The following is a 20,150-nucleotide window of genomic DNA, read 5'->3' on the forward strand; positions in this document are numbered from 1 at the left end:
AGTCCTTTTTGGATATTGATATTAAAAATTAATAATAAATTTCCACATTAAGTTTATGATGAAAGAGATTTCAATTTTCAAATACTACTACTGCCTGCTGTTTACTCTAATACTGTACACCACTTATGACTTAAGGAGTCAAATGTTTAAAATTTTAATGATATGCAAATAATTGCATGGTTGGTCAAGACTTTATCCATAATTGTCAACTTTTTATTCAGAAAGAGATTGAAAATCATTTCCAAAATGGTTGCTTATGAAACTAAAATCAATTTATACTTAAGATGTCTTATGCCACCCAAGTTAAGTTCTTTGATTAAGCCCTCTACAGTATTCTAAAGTTTGCTATTCCTGTTCTCTTATGTAGGTTTATATGTAAGTATATATGAATATTTATTTTCATAACTATCTTAACTATCATAGCCATTAACCTATTTTGAAGGCACAGTATGCATCCTGATACCTACAATACAGTAGTGGGTATGATAACAGTAGTTATGTAAATAAAATTTAGTTCTTATTATATGTATATGAAAATTTTGTACAGTATATATCATAATTTTATATCAACAGATGCTGTAAGCAGTTGAGGATTGCCTTGCAACAGAATCATACCTAAGGGCACTAAAAGTGAACTCTATGAAGGATGGTACAAGAAATGTATATGTGCCATGCACCTCTTGCACATTTACATAGTTCATTGCTAACTAGACTCACTTTTTATGCTTTTGTAATCTTTTTTTAATTTATGCAAAAACTTGCAAGCTAAGTACAAGGTATGCAGTAGCGATGGTTGTATGTACAGGAAAGCTGCTTTAAACTACAACTGTACCTGATCCAACCTCCAGGTCTACATACATCAGGTACAGCTTTTGTATTTTTACGTTTTTGTTACTTGTGTTCTTCTTTTGTTTGATTAAATTGTTACCCAGCCTCTTGCATTTTCACTGTTTTGTTACTTCTAAATTAATATGGTTTAATCAAATTAGTAAACAACCAACTAAGGTCCATGAAATTTTGTTTTTGTCTTTTGGAGTCGACAGTTTACAAATAAAATACTCAATCCAGTCTTCAAAACCTTTTGGCATCTTTACAGGATACAGATGGTAATTTAATTCTGTTTTAATTATAACTAAAACTGTGAATCCTGAATTTTATTTTTATTCCTTGAGGGCTTTATTAATAACTTCTTTCAAATAAAAGCATATGGTGCCACAAATGTCCATTTTAACCATTCTTTCATTAATATAATTCACAGAATTTTACCTTATTAAATTAGAGACAGAGGTCTCCAATTTCTATTACCATGCACTCATAAGCCATAAAATGGTGATTACTGTGAAGTTATGAAAACACTTCATTCGTCAAAATTGCTTACAACATAATTTTCAGTATACGATCACCATACAGCAATAGGGTTCAAAATATGGGTGTCTAGATATATTGGCCTTGAGTAGTGTGTCTTCACAGATTTTTCTTAAAGCAACTCAAAGAGGGCAACTCACCACTTGTTAGACTTGGCCTTACTTAGGCCATAGCCACGCCATAACTTATAAGGACAAATCCTACTTTGAAAAGCAGACTGCTACATGCCCAAGGTCTCCAATAAGAAAAACCGCCCAACACAGAAAAACATTGCTACATGCCAACGGGCCCCAGTAGAGAAAACAGCCCAGTACAGAAAAAGGACATTGTGAGATACAGAAAAAGCATCTGCAACAATTTTGAACTTTCAGTTCCCAAAATTCAATTACAGCAGGATTAGGAAGGTCATTCCACACCTCAGTCACATCAGAAATAAAACATCCAAGATAATTGTTTGGTACTGAACCTTGAAGAATAAAAAGCATGATTATTACAAATAACTGCATATCTACTACTTTGTAGTGGAGGGTAAAGTTTGAAAAGAGCTCTAGATATATGCAATGCATCCCAGAAATTTAATTAACCGAGAAAAGTTAGAAATCAAAGGATGGCTGTTTGAATCTTTGTAGTGCTACAGCATCACTTCTGCACAATCCATGACTTTCTAAAAAATCTTGTACGCTATTTTACTCTTCTCATTTACTTACTTCTGAAGCTTTTAAGAATCACCTTTGTTTATACTTTGCCTATCATTTTACTTCTATGAGAAATTTTATCTCATAATGCAATCTCCACAAAAAATTTTTACTTGATCAGTAACAGGAAAATATCCAATAGCAAGCTTTGAGGCATGCCCAAAACCTGAAAAAGCAACAAACAGAGTGTTAAATCTCAATCTTGTTAATACTATATAAATGCAAATCAACTAGACTAAATTTCCACTCATTAAGATCACACAAAGGATTTTTTTTCACATGAGAAGTGAGGATTTGAGAATTAAAAAGTTGGATACCTGATTTTCCAAGAGAATGAAATGAAAGACAAAAATGCACTGTAGCCTTTGTTATACCAAAATACAGTTTGGTATAACTGCCAACCCAAATTTTTAGATATGAATATGGCTCGCCTAAGGATCTGGTTTAAATATGTAAAACCTGGAGCAAGATGAAGAAATTGGACAGCTATGTGAAATAAACAAAAAAAAAAAAAAATGGAACACACAGAAAGTAAGAGGAAAAGCAATGTAGATGGGGCAAAAGGGATACGACAAAGAACCTTTAGAACCCTTTACAGTAGGTCAGGTCAGTTACAAATACTTTTTCTTAATTGCAAGTTTTCAAGAGATGGAAAAAAGCCATGAAGTCCATCCCATAAAAGTATCCTATGACCAATTTCAATAACAATCAGAAAGCTGAAAGAGGCTAATTCAAATGTTTATGAAATTAAATGTGGTAAAACTTAAGGGAAGTCGATAATAAAAAAGCTAGGTGCAAGTGTTTCAATTAATTGTGGAAAAGAATAACTTGCACCATACTATTGAGTTAAAAGCATGTTATCTAGACTAATTCATACCAATATTTTCCAAAGTTCTTCATATTTCATATATCTCATGCCAAAAATACCAAGATGCAAAATAATACGCACTAGCAAACAGATAACCTACAAATGAGTAGCATACAAAGCAAATTCTTTATCTAGAACATCTGAGGTTTTGCGAAGCATGATGGCTATACAAATCACATCAGGTTACATGACTCCTTACTAAAGAAAAGCCTTGAGTACAACATTTTTTCATCACCATACCTCTACCATGCTTATTATCCTTCAGCATTTCTAAGAAATAATTTTACTTCTAAGGGCATGTAACCAACACTGGTGCCTGTGTATTAATCTTCTGAAGCATATAGTATGTTCATCATCATTCAATACTTCTTTTTTTGATATATGTGCAAAAACTGTGGTATACAATTACCTTATGGTTCACAATACAAGGGTTCTTTAAAAAGTTCTACATTTTCCCTAAAAGGAACAGCTGTAACGAAGTTTTGATTTAATTATATACTACAACCATTTACATGACTAAAAACAAGAACTACACTGTAATCTTTCATTATATTACAGATGATGACAAAAAAATTACCAGGCACTGTGCTAGCAAAATCCCAAAATGTGGGTTGCACTAAGATGATGCAAATTATCTGCAAAAGAGTATGATTCCAATAGAAATATAAGATCACATGGTCAAACACACAAGGTGACAAAACCCCTTCCAATTCCATAAATAGAGGGGGTGTGAAAAGTCAACTTTCTCCCTGTCAGTACATCCACTGTCAATGATGAATGGATGCCATTCATTGCATGGTTTTGGATAACATATGCATAACTGCCCAACAGACAGCCAAGACCATGGACATTAGTACTATTTCAGTATACACTATTTTAACTACATCTTTGGGGATGAACACCACAAATGTTGTCACCTAACAGAAGCTGGCCACACTTTTAACTTTCAAGGTACTTTTCACTTGCATCCAGGCTGACCCAGACACTTTCAAGAGGAGATAAATAACTCATGATCAGACACAGGGTAACTACTATGAACTTGAGTCAACGATTTAAAGCAAGTACTAGAAATGCTATGATTCTATACCTTCGAGAAATTCAAGCAAATAGCATCTGTCAGCATGGTGATTCTTATGGTATTACCAAGATATATTACTTTAAAAAAGGAGTAAAAATATTAATGGGGAGTATTATGCATTGGATCTGTAGTAGCTGAAACAATCAATCTAGATGGAACACAAAACATAACTGGGAACTGGCATGTTGCTGCTCCAGGGCAGTGACTGAAATAAACAAATGTGACTTTGAATCATTGCTTCATAACTGCCACTCACCCAATCTGACAGTGAATGCTTTTTTCCTAAACTAAACTCAACTGGCACCTTGGTGGCACCATTTTGGGAGCAATAATGAAGAGGTCCATGTCTTTGAGGAGTATCTAGAGGCCCAGGATGCAACCTCATTCTGCAGTGATACAGTGTATAAAATGCCTTAACACTATTGGACTAAGTGCTATCAAGTTAGGGGAGATCATATTGAAAAGAAATGCAAGAACTATCTTTCTTCTGTGAAGTTTTCTAAGTTAGACAGAAAACCCTATTAAGCAAACTTAGCATTTTTAAGTTTAGTTATAAAAGCACCCTAACTGTATATTGCCACATAAATATACGAATGTGATCATACACTCTGTCCAAAATGTTGAAAAAATTGTCGTTCGGGAAAATCACGCAAATTGGTAAAGAAAGTTACTTTTTGGGTAGAATCTGGCCCACTAAGCAACATTTACTCTGTGCAATTTTTCATTTAGAGTCGTTGTTAATGAGTAGTGGGCACATCCCTAGGTCAACCAAACTACCAGACACAAGAAGTTATATTCAATGTCCATGAGTATTTCAAAAGGGAGAAAGAAAACAAAACTGTTATGCATAGTTTTGGCAAGGAAATACGATATACAATGTATGAAGCTAAACAAAGCAGTACAGTTTATTGAATATGTAAGGAAGTTAAAAACAGCTTAAAAGAAACTGAAGCTCCCAAATCAGTGTGTTTTACAATGAACAGCCCTTGTTCCTAAAAATTTTTTTATATTTGTTTCCAGAAATAAAACAGCAATCAACTTTGTAGTCTGCTCTTGGCTGTCTTAATCTACATCAACAACAATCTCAGAAGCTATGGTAGATCTTTTGCTTAACAGGAAAGGTTTTTATGATAGTATGGGATTGGAAAGGAAATTTTATGACTGGATTAAAGGACCCTGAATGGAAAGATGCCAGGATTAGCTTGAACCAGATTAAAAGTTTTCCAGAAATTTGGCAACAATGGAAACCTAGATTATGTTTCACGAAATTCTGGACAGACTATAGGAATCTTACTCTTTTGTTCACGTTTAAATTTTATGAAGGTAGTCTAATCTTAATGAAAAAACTGCTTTTCCAATTTACCTAATTATTTCTTGATGGTGCAACACAGATTAATGAGACAAAATAGTACCTAAAAATTTTGCAACCACCATTTATATGCTGCTTAACAGGCACTCAAGTATAAAAATAAATACCAATAAGAGAGAGAGAGAGAGAGAGAGAGAGAGAGAGAGAGAGAGAGAGAGAGAGAGAGAGAGGAGAGAGAGAGAGAGAGAGAGAGAGAGAGAGAGAGAGAGAGAGAGGACTTGGTTACAGCAGAACAAGTAGATCCAAATATGTACAGGTACTGTTTCCAAGTACACATGTACTAGGAAATGGCAGCTTGTAAGAAAACAAACAAGACGACACTATGGCGTAACTTCTTGCGGGGTTGGGAAATTCCCTATGCATAGATGGTTTCACTTAGCTAGTGTGCATCAAGGCCATTAAGGTTGTGTACTGTTTTACAGTTAGTCACTTTAAAAAATGTTCTGTACAGTGTACCATCAATTTACCCAATATATACAGTAGTTTTTAAATCAACAGTTAGTCACTTTAAAAAATGTTCTGTACAGTGTACCATCAATTTACCTAATATGTACAGTAGTTTTTAAATCAATGTAAATAAAAAAAAAAAAAAGAGATCACATTTTTCAACATCAAGTTTCAGCAAACCTTTGATTGTAGCCAAACACTGCAAACTGATCAATACAGATGAGTCCTAAAACTTAATGTTTTCTTGAAACTCAATAAGCAAATTAGTAAATTTCAAAGATTAAGCAAAACACACTTTGTACCATCTGCATTTTCAAAAGAAAATAAAAAATGGGAATGAGTTGTAAATAACAGTAGAAACAGTTTTTATGAAACACAAGCCTCATTAAGCAGCCAGGGATCAGTGAAGAATTTAAGATTAGGAACTACTGTGCAAATTATGAGGCCTAAATTTACAAAGTTCATTGTCTACTAAAACTACAGTATACAGGTTACTTTAAAAGTATTATCTGAGTTCCATAAACAAAATATAATGCTCAACATTACACATTCCTAAACATGTAAAAGTAAAAACTACTCAACACCAAAGCAAATCTACTTACACCTCAATAATGAGACCTATATAAGTCATACTGTACTGAAAAAAGTTTGTTCTCTGCAAATTTACCGTATTTCACACTAAAAATCCCATTTTTTCTGCCACCATTGAATTTGTGTAATTGCACCCCAATAAATACCTTTTTCCAGTTAAAGTAAAAAAATCTTACCTTCATTTTCAAAGTTCCTTGTAAAGACTACAAAGTAACAAATATAAACTGCAATAAACTAAATTGCATTAAGCTATTTAGCCTCACTAGGCCACCGTTTTGTTGGTGACAAAGGTGTGTTATGTAATGTGCATGACATTTGCCTCTTTCGTAATTTGATCTTAAGTTTACCTTACGTAAGTAATCATATGGACTTTGTCTGCTAGTCTTTCATCTCTTTTAATGTGTATTGCTATTTTATTCAAAGTTTTGGTATTATTATCTCTTAATAAACTATCTTTACTGCTTTAGTGTAAATCAGTGCATATACAAAATTTTAATACTCTCTCTCTCTCTCTCTCTCTCTCAGTGTTTTTTTCTAAAGCAAAACATGTTTTTCATACAGACCCATTAGTCATAAGATGAAAAATCTGTGTAGAACTAATTGTCACACTATTAACCTGAAAAGAACACACCTGCTCCATCTGGCCAGCCTCCTATCACTGCTTGCAATTATACTAATTCTATTGCACCTTCCTGAATCACTACTAAGTAGCTTAGCCATGAGCCATCCTGAGGATTAAATGAGTAAGGGGATAGTCTTTTTTTTATAATACAAATATCCCAAGTTCATTGCAACCCATTAACCATAAGCTGCCTAAACATTATTTAGACAAGAACAATCATAGTTCTGCAGGGAGGACGAGAGAGATACTTCCCCGACATAGTACTGAAACAAACATCTGGATCCTTCCCATATCTACCTCATCATGTGAATTCTTTACCAACAACAGGAGCATAGTTGATACGCTCTCCTTTACCTGAGACCAGGGGAGAGAAAGATTGGGCCAAAAGCGACCTGTCAATGACTCAAGAGCCATGACACACTGACACGAATCTTGGGGACAAGGAATTCGTAAGCTCTCTTCAGTATGAATTTGAACCCTTAGTCTTATGTCCTATTCCGTGGAGACCAAAACAGTCTTTTAAGACAAAACACTGTTGATTTTGATAGGAAGAATACCATATGTAAGGGTCTTGTCCAGGGAAGACATGAAACACAGATATAAGACTTATCTTGCAGACTTCAGCATGTTCCTTAAGACATCAGAATTAAACTAAAACAGCTGCAGCCCTCGGGCTAAACTTCTCCAACCCCCAATTAGCAGTCACAGTAAACACCAACTAAGTATTCAGTTTTATTCCCAGAAATGGAATGATGCAGATATCCAGATACAAACTACTAACATCTTTAAATTACGTTTAAGAATAATTCAGCACCAAAGCTTACATAATTTCCAAATTAATTACAGTTAGAGAAGCAAAATTTTGTCTGAGAAAAATTCACAATTCAGGTCCAAAGAATGATATGGTAGTTTGTGTTGAAAAATTTCCCAAAGAAGTAAGCAAAAATGCAAGAAATCATACTCAGATTCTAACATTCTGCAGTCTGGATTAATAACATGAAACAAGAAAGAATATCAGTGAATGGAGACCATCCTGAAGTTGATTCTTTCCAACAGACACACCATCAAAGAATTAAAGATGAATGAAGACAATCATGAAGTTGATTCCTTCCAATATACACACAGTGCATACAAACCAAGGAAGAAAGACTGGGTGCACACAAAGACTACCTTTCAGATTACTCCAGACTTAATGAACACTACAGTCAAACAATGAAATAAGTCCAAGCAGATGTCTGTGGTAGTAGGGAGAAGGCCATACAGATTCAGGGCATCCTTTCCATGACACTGGAGTGACTGGGGTTAATTCTACATGGAATAAGGCATTTTAAGATTAATATGTTGTAATGAACAACTGTAAATACACATGAAAAGGCATCTAATGATCAATTGGGTTGTAACAAATAACAGTCATTTACTTATGAACATGTTTTCAGTTCCTTTGTCCAAAACAAGTCCATCGTTGCTTACACTACTGCCCCTCCTTCAGCAGAATGGCTAGCCTGGAGGATACTCTGCCTTGCACTGTGTGTTAGCTATGCTGAAAATTTTTTATCAGCCAATTTGTTATTGTGTGTGTGTGTGGCTTCTCTTTCACATTTTCTGCTCATACATACTGTTTATATTGTCATTGTATAATATTTTCAAGTGTTAGGGAACTATATTGATTTTCATTCTTATACTGATGTGAAATATTGAACAAATCCAAGAAGAAGAAGAAGAAGAAGAAGAAGAAGAAGAAGAAGAAGAAGAAGAAGAAGAAGAACAACAACAACAACAACAACAACAATTAAACCACTGGATTGCAAAGCACGCTTGTTAATGAGAACGCTGGTGATTACATGAATGTAATCTGTAGCGCTCCCTAGGGTAGTGTTCTTGGTCCACTACTATTTATAATCCTATTCAAGATCTTAATATCCACCTCTAATACCACTCTTCTTTTTGCATTCGCATCATCTGACTATCATCAATGTAGTAAAAGGTATGGATTTTAGTCGAAGTCCTACCTTTTCTTTTGTGAGGTTCAAAACCACAAAGTTTTCAAGAAATTTTATTCCCACTGTGACCAAATAATGCAATGATCTTCCTCACCATGTAATTGAATTGTTGGAATTTATGAAGTTTTACCTGGTAGCAAATGCTCTTTGTTGAGCAAACTCACAGGTCTCATTTCAGTTTCTTTAATAGAGTTCATTCTTTACTTCTGTATTTTATTTTTCTTTAAAGGGCAGCTTCCCCTATTGAACCCTTGGGCTTGTAGCTTTCTGCTTTTCCTACTAAATCTCTCTCTCTCTCTCTCTCTCTCTCTCTCTCTCTCTCTCTCTCTCTCTCTCTCTCTCTCTCTCTCTCTCTCTCTCTCTCTCTCTCTCTCTCTCTCTCTCTCTCTCTCTCTCTCTCTCTCTCTCTCTCTCTCTCTCTCTCGAATCTGCTTACCTTTATCTTAAATAATCTGTGCATTACATGGACACAGTCCCTTAAAGATTTGGAAACTAAACCCAAGAGCACTGCATAGCTTAACAAGTTTGAGTGTTTTGGCAGGGGATGGAAATGCATCAAGCTGGTCATTGGTGTTGGAACATGAACTACTCCTACATTATGACATTCAAATTTTGGTTATAACTTATCTCTGCACTATACAGTAAGTCTTTATGTAACAAAAATTTTTATGTTTTTCTTTGACACCTACAGAATTATCTCTTTGTATGGTTCTAATTTCTATTTAGTTTTAATCTTACCATGCTTATGGGTATGTACAACTTTGTTAAATCTAATTAGCTTTAGATGATGTTTTGTACATTACTGTATTTTTACCAAACATATTCAGCTGTAATTGGTTACAAAGAATACTTACACTAATGCATGCACACACACACTCATCATACACAGAAATTTTAGTAAAAAGTATATATTTTAGTGTTGCATACACGAGAGAGAGAGAGAGAGAGAGAGAGAGAGAGAGAGAGAGAGAGAGAGAGAGAGAGAGAGAGAGAGAGAGAGAGAGAGAGAGAGAGAGAGAGAGATTTGATTTATTATAAATGAAATGTAGGCTATCAAGCCAAGAACTAGGGCACTTTCAGCCATTAATCACCTACGATAGTGAGAAAGGAGGGAGTAAAAGTTGTTAGACAGCAAGACGGAGAAATCCAGAAAATAAAGATGAAGTACAAGGATTTAATGCTGGAACAGAGAAAACTCCCACAGTGCACTAATAAGTAACAGTTAGTGAGGTCTGACAGCATGAATGAAGAAAAGAAGTGGAAATAGAAATAAAGTAAAAGGCTAAAAAGTGGGTGCAGTTAGTGGCTGAAGGGATGCTGAAAACACCCAACAATGCACCTCATGAGATGCACTGACTAGACTACCCACCTATGGGAAGAGAGAGAGAGAGAGAGAGAGAGAGAGAGAGAGAGAGAGAGAGAGAGAGAGAGAGAGAGAGAGAGAGAGAGAGAGAGAGAGAGAGAGAGAGAGGGGGAGCAGGCTCAGGCAGGATAAACAGACATACGTAAAAAACATCTAACCACAACTGATGCCGAATGAGCAGTGTTAATGATGCTTCCGGCTCTATAACAAGTTACTGAATATCAAATTACACTGTTTTGATTTTTCAGATTACATAATTTTTGATGTTTCAGATTACACAGTAAATTGAATAAGTTTGAGTAAAATACTAATGTTACAATGCAAAACATATCGCAAAATATGACAAGAAATTTTATCATCACTATAGCATACAGAAAATCTGGATGTTTACCTGCAGATACTTATGCTAAAATTTTTTATTAATTTACAATGTTTAAACATGGAACACAAAAATTTCTATTACCTCCTGTACACTACTGCATAACTGTCTGAACTTAAAGGCATGGATGCTTTTAAACTCTTAATTAAGCCAATATTGCATTTGTTTCATCTAACCCCATCTCACATAAATTGCCCATATTCATGGCTTTTGAAAGACCAAAAATGCAAACTTGTCCAAAGGATATAGTATTAATTTCTGTGAAAATGATAACTGGAGCCCCCAGCTGTCATCACTCACTAGCACCACCTTTTCTGGGTCTGCAGCAATGTTCATACCTTCACTGAGCTCCTCAGTTTGCTCTCCTTGTTGTTTGGATTATCTTTCCTTCATTATTTTTACATATGCCCTTACCTTTAGCTTCAAGTTATTCATTTTTGTTTATCATTTCATATTAGGACTAATTCAGTGACGACAATACTACAGTATTCAGTTATCAAATAGAACCAAATTTTTTTTGTATCTTGGGTAATTAGGAGTACACTGTAATTACGATTTATTTCTAAATTCTCCTCAGTACGTAGCCAGTGGATGGGATTAGTTTTGTTTTTTATCTTTGGTTAGTATTTACTAATGCTTATTGAATATTTTTAGATTCTTGTTTTGGGCACTACACAGCTTACGGAGGGGTTGGCTTGTTATGGTTGTTTGTAAATAGTGCCTTCCATATCTTGCTGGGGCTTTTTAAAGCTGCACTTTTGTCTGTTAAATTTGCTTGGCATCAATGTATCTTCCTTACATTATGTTTTCTGTGTTATTTCACTCTAATTAAATTTTTTTATTAGTATGGTGTGTGCACAAAGTTTTGGCACTCTACATGTTGCTGTTATTTATTTCTTAATTATTTTGATATAAACTTCATATTTTGTTTATGTTATAAACTAAGTTTTATGTAGCATTTACCTTTGTGATAAAGTTTCAGTGCTTAGGTTATTGCTTCATATTCATATTGTTTGTTAGCAGCATTGAGCCTTGGATATTGTGATCTGTGTTTAGTATGTTGTGTCTTAATTCCTCAGTGTACTTCTTCAGTCTTCCAGGTCACCTTCATCACAGCTTAATGTTGAACCTGGATAAGGACCACACTTCAGGTGAAGCAACTTTCACAGACAGGTGTGTCCTCCCCATCTAATCTGTGAAACATGCTGTGACTAGTTGTCCACACAGTTGGAGAGATTTTAGAAGACAAGGACTTACGAACTGAAAGAACTCAGAAATGCAGCTAAGGTCTAATCTGCTTCATCTGCCGTTGAATCTTCAATCATGGTCTCCAGGTAAGAGTGTCTGCCACTTCCAGGATCAAAGTTAAGTACAGACAATCTTCAGAAAATGTGCTTTGGTACTTTGACCAACCAGCTGCTACTTCTTCCCTCCAGCTCACTGGCTAAGTTGTCCGTTATACTGCTCACTTGTCCTATTGTTACTGTGACCATTACATTTTCAAATGTTTCCCCAATGATGAAGCTACTTACATTTCAAGTATCAAAGAACACTGGTTTGTGTCTATGAAGGATGAACATAGAAAGCTAATTAATATGGCCAACAATCCTCCTGCTTAAACACAACAACGAAGTCTTCCTGTTCAACACTGACTAGAGGATTTTACATTAATTGAAGGGTTGTGGGCAATAGTTTAAACTATCTCAAATTTAAAACATCAATTATACAGTTTTTATCATCTCAGAATACAGGAGTTACTCATCAGTTCTCAGTTTCTATGAAAGAAAAATGTTTACTTCACAGAAAACTAACAATACCACAGGTATTACAAGGAATTATGGTAAGAAAGAGTTGCCATTTTCTAGTGATGAACTGCACAAAAAAACGATTAAGGGAATTTTGAAAGGATGGCTGACTTCTGCAATTTTCTTTCTATATGTGGCCACTACTGCCGTCACTGACTTTCACAGGGAACGCAGTCACTCTGATAATTACTGTTCTAATCAACTGAAGTCTTTGCTCCACCAGCTAATCATGTTTGTAATAAAGCCTGAGGTTGAGATAATGACAGGTATCATGGCCATGAAAGTAATATGAGAAGCACTGTTCGTCACCGCCTAACCTAGTGTCTAATCAACACCTAGGTCATCTAACTGGTGTTAACAGTACCAAATTCTCTTCCTCCTTCAAGCCTGCCTTCAACCATGACTGCTTGGATAACAGGTCAAAGGACTTTAGTATTTATTCTTCTAGAATGGAGCCTCAAGCTTCTGTCTATAGTGCTAATAACCGAGGAGCTGCAAATGATTTCATGTTTACTAAAAAAAATTCTTACAATGAGAAGGCAGGTTTTACCACTTCTTCAAACTCATCCTATTGCCAAGTTGTGTTGACACCTAGTCAAAAGGGAGCTTCCAAAGTTCTTGGCAGCTACATCTTTGGTATATGGTGATTATCTTTCTCTAATCACCCAGTGATAACCTATCAAAAGTGCTTACTTTACTTTTCAAAAAGGATCACCCTTAAAATGAATAACACACTTTCAACAGTCTTGGTTCCCAACCTATTCTGTCACCAAATGCTCTACCTATTCCTAAATTCCTCAGTCATCACTACAGGTCCTCCAAGCACCTCAGAATAGTCCTGCTAGCCCAGAGTCCACAAAAAGTTACATGAATGAGTGATGACAACTAAAGGTTTCAGGTGGAGCTGGTGCAGCAGCTGATACTATTACATCCTCTAAGCCTAAGCTTGCAGTGTTTAGGGGTATTCAAAGACCATGATGTGGGCTATATCAGTGATGGGTTGTACCAAGCAAAGTAACTTTTTTATTTCAAATCTTTTTAATTTCTACCTAACCAGCAATAAAGTAGTATTATTGCTTCAGGAGTAATTTATCAAACCTTATTCTAAAGGACAGAAGATATAGTCAACACTAGAAACATAAAAGTGTACTTACTTTGGTATCTCGACTATTGTCCTCGGGAGATGAAACATTTCTGTAATCTGGAGAGTTGCTTGCATCAGATAACTTGTCTTCAGGTGGCTCTCCAACTAAAGTTCTGAAATAAATCATGAACTTAAAAACATAATGTTTCAAGCCTAAGAATTTTTTTGCTTCTAAGAGCATGAATATACTGCTTCTCAGTATATCCATTTAGAGTGCTAACTTTTATGAATATTCAATATATAATATATTAATAACTGAAAACTCTTTGTATATAAGATTTAACTAAATGATAATGAGTTTCATCTGAAATTTCTTTTTTTAAACAACAACAAATAAATCTTAATATTTTACCAACTAGTAGTACTAAAATGACATCTATAGTGTTTTGGGGTATACTGTAGTTTAACTATCTTCTATGCAAACACTGGTTCTCCAAAGAGAATGATCATTGAACCCATCAAAATAGAATATAAAAAGTTTTTTGAAATGCAATACACAGCATAAATAGCAAAAATATATTTTATAAACAGCTGAGCTTCTTGTTACCCAGTTCAACAACAGTTCCCAGCTTACACTGAAGGTTATTCCTCCATAAAAGGCAATGGTTTGTACTTCTGTGCAAGAGCAAATGAGAATTCATGCAAGAATTACACACTGTATGAAATTACCTGAATTATGAAAAGACTGAAAACAGAAAAAATGAGTACTCCCATAACACAGCAATGACACAGTAATGTACTGACCAAAAGGCATTAGGCACTAAAGTAGGAGAGAACTCTTTTAAACACTGAGCACAACACCTCAAAAAATAGCACAGCACAACAAATGAGAAAAGAATACTGTAGTACTTATCCTAGAAAGCACAGCAGAGCAACACATTTTTCAAACCAAGGAATGATACACTACCTTGTGGGACAGTGGAGTATGACTTGGGCATGGGCAGTAAGACTTTTTTTTTTTTTTTTTTTCAAGATCTAAAAAGCTGGTGTGATGAGGTCATTTCACACACAGTCAAGTCTATCTATGATTAATGGGTTCATAAGAACAAATAATCAAAATCATATGTTAACACAAAGCTGAAAATTAATCATACCTGTCGCTATCACTGGTTAAAGAAGAATCTTCACTGGCACTCTGATCACTATTTACATTAGAAGAGCCAGCGCCGCTGTCAGCATCCGCTATTCCTTCATCTTCTCCATCACTACCATTGCCTGCACTGGTAGCAAATGGAGAAGCTGTAGACGTGGAAGCAGACACTCCCTGCAAGGAACTGGTACTTTCTTGTGACGTAGATGATGTGCCTGGACTAGGTATTGTTGATGTCGACGTAGATGGTGAAGAAGCACTTACTTCTGATGAATTGCTAAGTATAGAACTATTACTGCTACTTGCCATATCTCTGCTGGACAAGTCATTTGGACCCTTACTACTAATCTGGAATTTCAAGAAAGGAGACTATAAGAAACAATTATGAAGCACTTTACATCTATACATTTTAATTCTATTACAGTACAATTCAGACAGAAACCTTCAGTATTAAAGTATATATTATTAACACCTCAGCATATATGTATCTTCCCTTAAGATATATGCGAGGAATTTTTAAATTCCTAGAAAAATTTGCAACTTAACCTATAACAAAGTTCCATAGGGAAGCAATAACAAGGTTAATTCACCGTCCAAAGCTTAGAATTGTCACAGAGCATCATACTGCACTTTTATTTCATATTAAATATATATAAAATTAAACTATCAATACTGTTCAATTATTTAAAAAATGAAGCTTCAGAGCTGAACCTTGGAATATTGAGAAGTAAGAGAACAGTCAAAAGGACATTCCCAAAAGAAAATTTCAAAGATCGATAAATCTGCAATCTCATGCCTGAAAAAACAGTGACTCATTAATGTGGTGATTGGTATATAATCTTTTTTTTTCAGTGGGGATAGTTCTTATCCTTCAAGATATATAAAATCAGTTCCAACATATATTTATACAACAGCTACGACATACAGAAAACCAAACTGGCCAGCAGCAATATATATCATAAACTGTCTATTTTACTTACTCCACTGTCTTTACTCGAACAACTGGCTGGACTGGCAGCACTGTCAGCTGGAGAGTCAGCAAAAGAAGTAGTAGCAGTGCCACTGTTGTTAGCACTTCCACTACTCTCTGCAACTTCAACTGAATCAGTTTCTTCCTCTTTATAAGGGGGTATCTGAAGTTCTTCTAATGCCTCTGTAATAAAAAAAATTACACCAATCATTAAAAAATGAACCTTAAAGTGCATATGGCATTTATTTCTTTTCAATAACAAAGCATATACTGACCAAGCTAAAAGTATATACTGACCGAACTCAAATTCCACAATGCCATACCTTTACTGGTATCTGGTAATGGGCAGTATAGAGTAATGGTGTTTTCATGTCTATCTAAAATGCAATACATACAGGACCCTGTAAACCAGTCATTAGCTTCTTTACCACTTGCTTCAACATATATCTGTAAACATATAAAAGAATTAAGGTATTGCCATTCCCCAAAAAATTACATTACAATTATTAATAATTACTACTGTACACCTATAACAATCACTACAATTTGTCATATTCTACTTAGACAGAAAGGATGATACTAAACCTGGTTCATGTATTTATAAAATGCACATTAGTTTGTAATAACAAATGCTACCCAGACCACAGACCTCTTTCTTTTGAAAACTTGACTACAACCTTACTTACATGAACAGGATACACAAAAAGTTTATTTGAAATCCACAGTAAGTGAGAATCAAATTTCAAGCAAATGTAAACTCACTATTTCATAATGTTCACCACATGGGTGTGTGTCTGAGTGCATAATGCTTACATTTAGCTGTGTTTGCTTGTGAGTGACACACTAGACAGCACTCAAGGTTCATTGCAGTATCCTTTCAGCCCCATCTGCATTACCTTCAGCCCCCATTCCCTTTGGTTTCTTCCCACCTCACTGTACCTTGCTTGTGTTTTTCACCTCATTTTAGAAACAAATCTTTTATGCAAGCCCTAAAAGTCTGAATCTACTCAGTAGCCCCAGTCTAATAATAAGAGTCTAATGCATTCAGCCTTACAATAAAAAACATAATATTCCTTAAGATTATTCACCAGTTCGTCTTGGAACTAACTATGCTAATACTGTACAAATTTTCACCACAGTGTGGTCTACCTTTCATGTAGGCAAACCAGAAGTATACAAATTAAACCGAGTATTGAAATGTGTTATACAATGTTTTTGCCTGATAATTGGATAGGCAAAATTCTGTTAATTCTCTAATGCTGAGCTTTCTACTGGGCAGCATAAGCTTAAATTATTTCATAATATTGACAACTTAATGACAGCTTTATGGTCAAAGAGTGCCTGAATTTTTTAAACCTTTGAATCAAGAGAAAGTTGTATGATTTACATATTACTTAAAAGATTTGAGAATTGAGTTTTTTATAATAAAATAAATATCCAGTTCAAAATAATAACTCATGATACAAGAATGATAACCTAGGCTATGCAGGAACTGTCAACACCAGCTGCTCTTGTAAGATATCCAAGTTTGAAACACAGTACTATATCAAAACCTCAACAATGTGTACATGCAGAGTAGGACATAATTTAAAAAGAAGTTTATGATAGCATGAAGAAAATCATAATGATAGCCTGTAAATCTTGTCTAAGTTTGAAATGATTTGGCCAAAGTGAGGACTAACATGAATCTTTCATACCTTTCCAGTAATTGTCCCCAACACTACTTACAAAATTCCTTTACTTGCCCTTGTGCAAATAATTTCAAGCTTAAACACAGCATTCATAGGTCACTCTCACAAGATATGATTTATTTTCAGCTCTAATAACTTTGTTTTAAAGCGCATTTTTTTTTTACTGAATTGCACCCTCTTTGTTAGCGATAACATATATAGTTTAAGACTAGACTGCACTTTCAAGGTCTTGAAATTGTAAGAGCAGTCTATGCTGATTTGTACACAGGTAGGTAGTCTAGCCTAGCCTGTCTCACTGTATATTATTATGTATATTTCCAATAAGTATACAAAATTTTCTAAAGTGAAGACTATGAAGCAATGCAGTCTAGCTGACCAACTATAATGTACAATAGGCTAAAATAAAGTTTTCAGCAAACTTTTATATTTCCAGCCTCTCTTTAAAAATATCATTACTAAAGTTAAAAATTAATTGATTAAAAAAAAGCCAATTATGAGAATCTGGATTTTACAGTTATCTGCCATCCTTTAAGTCCTAAGGCATCCAGATAAAAAGGCCTTAACTGTAAACACAAACTGTTGAGGGTTATAAATCAATGACTGTATAATTTATTAATATTAAAGCAGAATAATGAAAAAGAGGTTAGTCACTCAATCTAATCACAATCAGACATCTTTCTCCTACGACTGTCCTGAAGTGTTTGTTCTTATATATGAATATGTGTCTTATCTAACACATTGCAACTAAAAACTCAAAGGTAAACTGACAATGATAATCTGGCAATGTTTCTTCATGGGTGTTTGTTGAATACATATGTTAAAACTAAGAAAGTCACACAGCAAAACAAACTAATTTTTTAATACAAACATGTCCTTCACATCTGCTTAACTCATGATCACAAATCCTATGCTTCCTATTCCCTGTTGGCGCCGCTGTACCTGGCTGCCCTCATCACCTTGTTAGATATTACTGATAAATCCTAACTTAACCACCCAACACATGATGATAATGCTTGAATATATTAAACACTGACGACATATTACACTACATGCTTACAAAATGCCAGACACATATCAACCAATGGGAAATCAAATATTTGGCAATAATCACCTTGTTAGACCTGTAAAACCCTTCTACTTTTAATGTCTTGGAGTCTGTACTTAGAGGGCGAAGGTCATTGTAATATCTTTCCAAAACTATTCGCATAGTATCTGGGTTTAGGTTTAAAGCACGTCCTACAAGCTCCTTCAGTTCTCGAACAGTCATGCTTAAACTTCCACGTAGAGTATATGGTCCCTCAACTTCCTCACTTGTTAGATTTACTACATGGGCTTTAATTGTAGTACCTGTGAAAATGAGAATATTTAAGACTGTCAAGATCAATTCATAACTTCTGAATTGGTCAAAAAACAGATTTCAGTTTTGTGCCAAAGCTACTGTTTTCACCTACACATTCACAACATTGTTTTAAACATGATTTAGGCTAAAGTCCCTTGGCTAGAAAGTGGTTCAAACTAGAACATCCACTAGGGATAAATCTGCTAGTCCTGGAAAACACAAGGTAGATGAAAAAACAAGGTAGATGGAACGTTGAGTTTATCACTTTTATAAAAATTTTTATACTACATATACATTTTTACAGACAAACAATTTACTAAATGTTGCTCTTAGTTTAAAACAGCTCTGCTATTATCTCCAGTGTCCTTAAAGCTGACAGCAGGAGCCGCTGTAAGCTATGAGCAGTAGTTGTAAATAGTTTATCTGTAGCAATGGGTATATATGAAGAAAATACATACAAGGTACATATTTCAATCATATTATATACATTAATCTATGCAGTTTGGTTTTTATTTTGTGTACAGTACTGTACAGTGTATCTTGTATTGTTTATAAGCACACTAAATTATGTTGTTTGTTGGTTCTAAGTATATTCAGTGTATACATTTCTGTGGTATTGACTTCAATTACCTAGCAGGCCCTTGGATATGGGAGAGATTACTGTATGCATGTACTGTATGTGTATATGTATGTGTATGTATATACTGTATATGTATTTATTTTTTCATGTTATGTTTAACAAAAAAACAATCGAAAAAACTTTTTAATTACAAATTTATTTTCTCAGCCTAATGGTTTTTGGTACATACCTTCAAAACATACACCTTTAATATAGCCTTAATTAGAATCAAGCTTTATCTATATAAAAAGTTTATACATCACATTCCCATGATAAAAATCATTTGCTTTAATTATGCCAAACTGAATTTCTTAGCTCAAACTTAAAAAAGCATAACGTGTGTGTTGTATATGAAGACAATAACTGTAGGCATATGACATACCTCCTGGCTTGTAAACTTCAAAGGCTTTGTCTTCATCTCGAATCTCCAAGAGAAGATCAAATTTATAGTTATTTCTTACACCACCGAGAATCTCCGAGATAAGCTCTTCTTCTTGACCTTCAAAAGAACACTCCAAACTATCATGGAATTCTTCATATTTGACCAGACGACATCTCTCAATAGGCACTATATTCTGGAGTCCCATTTCCTGCAAGTTAATAACCATGTTCGGTGTCATATTTCTCTGCTAAACTGCTCAAAACTAGTTTCTTTTTTTAAATACAATCAATATGAATCAGATTGTCTTGACTGGAGGACTTACAGTCTTTGGAA

General features: G+C 34.7%; 1 protein-coding gene across 9 annotated transcripts in view; it reads right to left on the minus strand.

Moving 5' to 3' along the window:
- Positions 1-20,150, minus strand: part of Usp47 (ubiquitin specific protease 47) — a 134,438-nt gene that overhangs the window by 22,259 nt on the left and 92,029 nt on the right. For all 9 annotated transcript variants that reach the window (XM_067106765.1, XM_067106763.1, XM_067106766.1 and 6 more), the window contains 6 exons: positions 19,818-20,025; positions 18,589-18,824; positions 16,110-16,233; positions 15,797-15,969; positions 14,821-15,164; positions 13,737-13,839 (listed from right to left, as the gene is read on the minus strand). In XM_067106765.1, the coding sequence (XP_066962866.1) occupies positions 13,737-13,839; positions 14,821-15,164; positions 15,797-15,969; positions 16,110-16,233; positions 18,589-18,824; positions 19,818-20,025 (1,188 nt within the window). The remainder of the gene's footprint in view (positions 1-13,736; positions 13,840-14,820; positions 15,165-15,796; positions 15,970-16,109; positions 16,234-18,588; positions 18,825-19,817; positions 20,026-20,150) is intronic.

The sequence above is a fragment of the Macrobrachium rosenbergii genome, chromosome 7 (assembly GCF_040412425.1).
Source record: "Macrobrachium rosenbergii isolate ZJJX-2024 chromosome 7, ASM4041242v1, whole genome shotgun sequence".
Taxonomy (NCBI): Eukaryota; Metazoa; Arthropoda; class Malacostraca; order Decapoda; family Palaemonidae; genus Macrobrachium; species Macrobrachium rosenbergii.